The sequence below is a fragment of the Manacus vitellinus genome, unplaced genomic scaffold, assembly GCF_001715985.3.
Source record: "Manacus vitellinus isolate BGI_N305 unplaced genomic scaffold, ASM171598v3 scaffold_8_pilon, whole genome shotgun sequence".
In the NCBI taxonomy this organism is placed as follows: domain Eukaryota; kingdom Metazoa; phylum Chordata; class Aves; order Passeriformes; family Pipridae; genus Manacus; species Manacus vitellinus.
Genome location: NW_021940864.1, coordinates 4,561,018 through 4,566,601, shown reverse-complemented (window position 1 = coordinate 4,566,601; position 5,584 = coordinate 4,561,018). Strand labels below are relative to the sequence as shown.

Genomic DNA, 5,584 nt, shown 5'->3' with positions numbered 1-5,584 from the left:
CTGCTCTGGGGGAACCCTGCTGAAGCAGGGAGGTTGGGCCAGATGACCCACTGTGGTCCCTTTCTACTTGAACCATTCTGTGATTCTGTCTGTTGCTGTAGGTGTGAGGCAGAATTAATCCACTGCGAAAAAGATAATTAAGCTGAAGCAGGAAAATACAAAGTTCTCACAGAAATAAGTGTGGTATTAATTTCACAGATGGACTTTGTGTCTGTGAGAGTATGCTGTTAATCTAAATTTGTCATTCTAACACCAAAACTTAACACAAGGAAATATGCCGGGTACTTTGTACTGATAATATAACACAGAATGTAAATTTTTGTTAGTTCTGTGAATATTGACAGTAAGGAAGAAGATTCAGATTTCCCTTAAAACTGTGCTTGCTGTCAGGCTGATTGCTGTGAGGGTACCTGTGGTACAGCTGAACTCATGACAGCTTTGCCGTTTGCCACGTCTGCACTGAGCTGTGTTGGTGTCAGCCAGCATGTGCTGTCCACCTCTCGGGGAAATCAGGGCTCAAGGGCCTCATGAGTCTGCCTGACCTGGGGGATCCCTGTTGAGGGCAGTGGAGGCTGGCAGAGATTGATGGTGAGAAGACAGTGGCCCCTTGCCAACGAACTGGTTTCGTGTTGTAATGCTTGGACTCTCCTAGGGAAAACAAAGTGTGTGGGGCTTAGTTTAGTCTGGATAGTGAACCTGTATTTTTAAAGTGATGCAGAATATGTTTGAATACTAATAATTTAATTTTTTTTTTTAATTATTTAATTTTAAAAGGCCGGGTACTGTGGCTCTGCGTGAAATCAGGCGCTATCAAAAGTCCACCGAACTTTTGATCCGCAAACTTCCCTTCCAGCGTCTGGTGCGTGAAATTGCTCAGGACTTCAAGACAGATCTGCGCTTCCAGAGCGCTGCCATCGGTGCTTTGCAGGTGAGCCTTGCCGAGGGGGCTCGCAGTGGGCAGCCCGGGGGTGGCTCAGAGGGCAGGAGTCAGTGCTGGAAGTGCCATCGCAGCCAGGCATCCCCCAAAGCCCCCCCGGACCCGGGGGCTGGCGGTGCAGGAGGGCTCCGCCTCCCACCCCCATTGGCCAGGCTGTTTCCAGGGTTAGTCTCGGCTCTGCCTGATTGCTGGGCTGCTGTGGTGGGCGGGGCCCCTCCTGGGGCGGGGCTGATCCGGGGTGGGGGGGTTTGCACACCTCAGCCTCGCCTTGCTTGCTCAGAGTGGACCTGGTGATGCCTATGGATACCACAGGCTGAAATAATGCAGTGACAGGTCAGCAGCTCCTTACGAAGGCTGTAAATGTGTTTTTTGGGGGGGCTGTCTTGGTTTATTTTTAAATAACCCCCACCTCTCAAGCAGTTAGACCAGTGCATCTTATTAAGACACTTAAGAAAAACGTGCTTCCTCCATCCTTGAGCTTTGCTAGAGGCTTTGCCTTTGAAAGCTCTGCAGTCTGAGAGGAAAGCGGCATATAAAGCTCATTCTGGTGTGTCCTAATGGAGCCCTTGGTGTCCTCAAATGCTCTTTAAAGAAAAGCAGCTCGGTGAGCCACATCTAAACACAGCTAGGGAAATAGGTGCTTTTGTATGATGTAGTTGGTACTAAACACATTTTTTAAATATATTAGTTATATAACTTATTCAGAGTGTACAGAGAGTGAAATATTAATTGCTCTTTCTGGCCCCAAATTCCTCAATCGAAGTTAGGGCCCCCCGCAAGACTCAGTTCTTATCATGGGAATGTTTCCCTCTCATGATAAAAAGACACTCCTGATTAAAGATAGGTCTTTACTGTTCTTTTAGCTGTTGAAAGATTGTTCCAGAACCCATCTATAATTGTAGGCTGTCTGACATACAGGCAAAATGGTCTCTTTCTAGTTAATGACTTCCACTTGATAAAGGGCCAAGACATATGCCATGAGATCCTATAAACTTGAGCACATGCTCAGCTTCAAAAGGTGGCTGTGTGCATTTGCAGAGTTGCTGCTTTTGCTTTTAGTTATTCTGTGTGGCAGTTCTTAAATCCTGAGGTTTACCTATGTGCCTTTTTATCTAGAACTGCTTATTAAAATTTGTAGTTAATACATTTTCAGAAGGCAGGTTTGAACATTCCTGCTTTTGCACTAAGGAGTTGTTGGTATAGGACTTTGTCACATATTATTCCTAGGGCTTCCTGCTTGCATATTTGCAAAAAAACCTCCAAAAAACAAACCCAAAAACTTTTAACCCCTTGGGTACCATGTTACTTGTGCCAACATGGCTTTTTGGTGAAGTGTCTTAACTTTTCATGTAGTGATTTAGCAAAACTTTGTTAGGGCTACTGCATGTGAAATGACTTACTAATGCTACAGTCAGCATCTGCCTTAGTAAATATTTTTCTCTCTTCATATTAGATAATCCTATGTTTTTAAACAGGGTCTTTGAACCTAGTAAGTTGATTTTTGCAGTTCTTGGTAATGAAGTGGTTCACACAACCTGTTCTCTTGCAGGTATTCTAGAAAGGGTGACCTCAGCCTCCTTTCCATAAGTGACCCCCAACATTCCTGTCTTCTCACAGCTGTTTGCTGTGTCCTGGTCTGATACTGGCATGCTAAGATGCTTCCTAGGAGATTGATTCTGTGTCAACCCAAAAATGTGTAAACATTGCTGTGCTGGGCTTAACAGCAGCTAACTTAACGTGAGTCAGAATAATTAGGTCCAACTGAGCATCTGTCTGACTTGGAATCCTGTCTACAGTTGTTCAGTAACAGGGAAAACATGATGGCCAGAGTTGTGGTTTTCCCAGGATAGAGCTTCTTGCGCTCCCAGGCGCTGCCCCTCTTGAGTCTCACAGCTGTGAGGTGAAAACCTGAGATAGTGGGGGCCTGTACTGTGTCCCCAAATAGACAGGAAGGCAGGAAGAAAGTATAGAAATAGGATAAGTGTCTAATGGTACTTCTCTGACTGCAGTCCTGTTTTTGGTGGTTCAAGGAGTTCCTGAGCTAAAGTAGTTGTTCTTTTATTTCCAGTAATTCTCAGTTCATTTTTTTCTGCTAATTTTTGACTTTTGAATTAAACCACGTCTTCAGTATCCTGTGGCCAGAGCTCTGTGCTCAAACTGTGTGGTTTGAAGGCATATCTGCTCTTCTTTTCCCCAGCACCTGATGCTCAGTAACTCTTACTCTGGTAGAGGCAGCAAGCAGGTCACTCAAATAGTGTAACCCAGCCTTTGAAAAGAGAATTTCCTAAACAAACTAACCATTTGATAAGATAACCCCTTCCTTATCTTGTGAGAGTCCCATAAGAATATTGGCTCAGTTGTGTTCTGGAGGATGTCTTCACCAAATGGCAGCAATACACTACTTTGACGTAGTGTATTTGATGGTTTATAAGAAAATGGAGGCTTTTAATTTTTGAAAATCTAAAACTTTTGATGTTTGTGAGTAATAAGGAGAGAAACCTAAACTTTATGCCATGTTACACTGTACTTTTAATTCTTAATTACGTTTTTTTGTCTTTTCCTGGTGCTCAGAGAGTCAAAGTGTTCTTAACTCTTTTCTTCCACACTAGGAGGCAAGTGAAGCCTACTTGGTTGGCCTGTTTGAAGATACCAACCTGTGTGCTATCCATGCCAAACGTGTCACAATCATGCCAAAAGATATCCAGCTAGCACGCCGCATACGTGGAGAGCGTGCCTAAACTTCACCAAGATGGGTTTGTCATTCTCGAAGCAAAATCTTCTTCCTGTTATTGGTAGTAATGAACGTTAGATATTTTTTCCATGGGGTTAAAAGGTACCTTAAGTATATGGTTGCAAGTGGAAAAATAGGGGACAGAATTGGGTATTGGCAAGTTTTCTTTCCATTTTCATTTGTGTGTGGATTTTTAATATAAACGAGGGGACATAAAACTATCAAAATGCGGTCAAAAAAAGAAAAATGAATTGTTGAAACTTGTTCACCAAAACAACTTTATAAAAAAAAAAATAATTATAAATAAACCTGTCAAATTTTTCTGGACAATGCCAGCATTTGGATTTTTTTAAACAAGTAAATTTCTTATCAATGGCAACTAAATGGTGTTTGTAGCATTTTTATCATACAGTAGATTCCATCCATTCACTATACTTTTCTAACTGAGTTGTCCTACATGCAAGTACATGTTTTTAATGTTGTCTGTCTTCTGTGCTGTTCCTGTAAGTTTGCTATTAAAATACATTAAATGATGCCTGCTTTTAGTCTTGATTTTTAAATATTACACATGGGCTATACTGGTTAAAAAGTACCCAGCCTTCCTTTCCCTTTTTCTCTTCAATGCGTGGCCTAAATGCTTAGAGCAGATCTGGGAAACACTGGGGATGCTACCTTGGCTGAAGTACTGAGGGTTTTTTGTAAGGGTGTAAAATTTCTGGCTGCTCCACATGAAAGCAAATTTGGGGAGTGTAGTACCAGGTAGAGTCTGGAGTTGAACCGAGCTCTAGCTAAGCTACAGTGCTAAGAGAAAGCAATTTGTTACCATTTAGATTCCTTTCTTCCTTAGTGCTGAATTTGGAAGCATTTTTGGTTTTCATGGGTTTTTAGTATGGTATAAGTGGTGGAGTGTATTGCTTTGGGTTTTTCTGATGTGTTTTGGGGGTTGAGTTTTTATTTTTCTTGAGTATTTTTTTTTTAACCCTTTTGCACTCTGCTACTTTGTTTCTTGGTTTGTAGGTGTTCATTTTTTGGTTGACTGCCTTTCTGTTTCAGTCACACCCTCTGACATTTTTGAGAGCTTAGTCCACATGTGATTCGCTTCAGTTTGTACACTCCAAACAAAAACACACTTCTGTACCATTTTTAATAGTTAAAGTTCTTCACAGAAGCAGTACTTAGACAGGATCACACATTTAAAACTTACTGGGTTTTCTATATTCCCCTCCCAATTGCTGATGAAAGTTCATGTGGAGAAATTTACTGCTGAAATCATGTCCTGTAAAAATTTGGTTTCAATTTTTCCCCTGAAACTTGTTTAAGGATTCTGATTGACCAGTCTGGAAATGAGTTATGTGCTGCACTTCTTGATAGCCCTTGCAGATAATGAAATGAGTTACATAGAAGATATGTGGGTGGTGAACAGATTTTACCTCTACGCTAACACTCCTGCAGAGCTTATTTGCTGCTAACTTCTTTCAAGAGGTTTTGAGTGAGCTCTAAACACGAGTGAATTTGTCTGAAGATTTCCAAAGAGGATTAATAGAGATATTATTATCTGTTTTGCTATCTTGAACACAGAGCCAAAAATTACAGAATAAATCACATTATTCATAACTTGCTCAGCTTTAGTAATGAATGCTGTCTGCCAGGGTTGTGCAAAGTAAAGTCTATTTAAATGGAGTAGCTTGTCACAGAGAAGACTTATGCTAGACGAAATGTGATCACATCCTTTTGATGCCAAGCACTTCATAGCTATCAACTAAAAATTAAGGAAGACTTGTCTTGGAGCACCCCGGACAACAGAAATAGAAAAGGTGAGCAATGGAGACTTAGACAGAAGTGACATCTTAGATCAGCTATTTGATAACAACCTTGTTAAACTTGCTATAAATGCATTTCAATATAATTCACTACTT

At 41.3% G+C, this 5,584-nt stretch overlaps 1 protein-coding gene across 1 annotated transcript; it reads left to right on the top strand.

Moving 5' to 3' along the window:
* Positions 1–760: 760 nt before the first annotated feature.
* Positions 761–4,203, top strand: LOC103767652 (histone H3.3; the record flags this gene model as incomplete). The annotated part of the gene is made up of 2 exons (XM_018084963.1): positions 761–928; positions 3,547–4,203. Coding segments are annotated over 2 exons (297 nt in total), but the record flags the coding sequence as incomplete, so codon positions are not given.
* Positions 4,204–5,584: the final 1,381 nt, after the last annotated feature.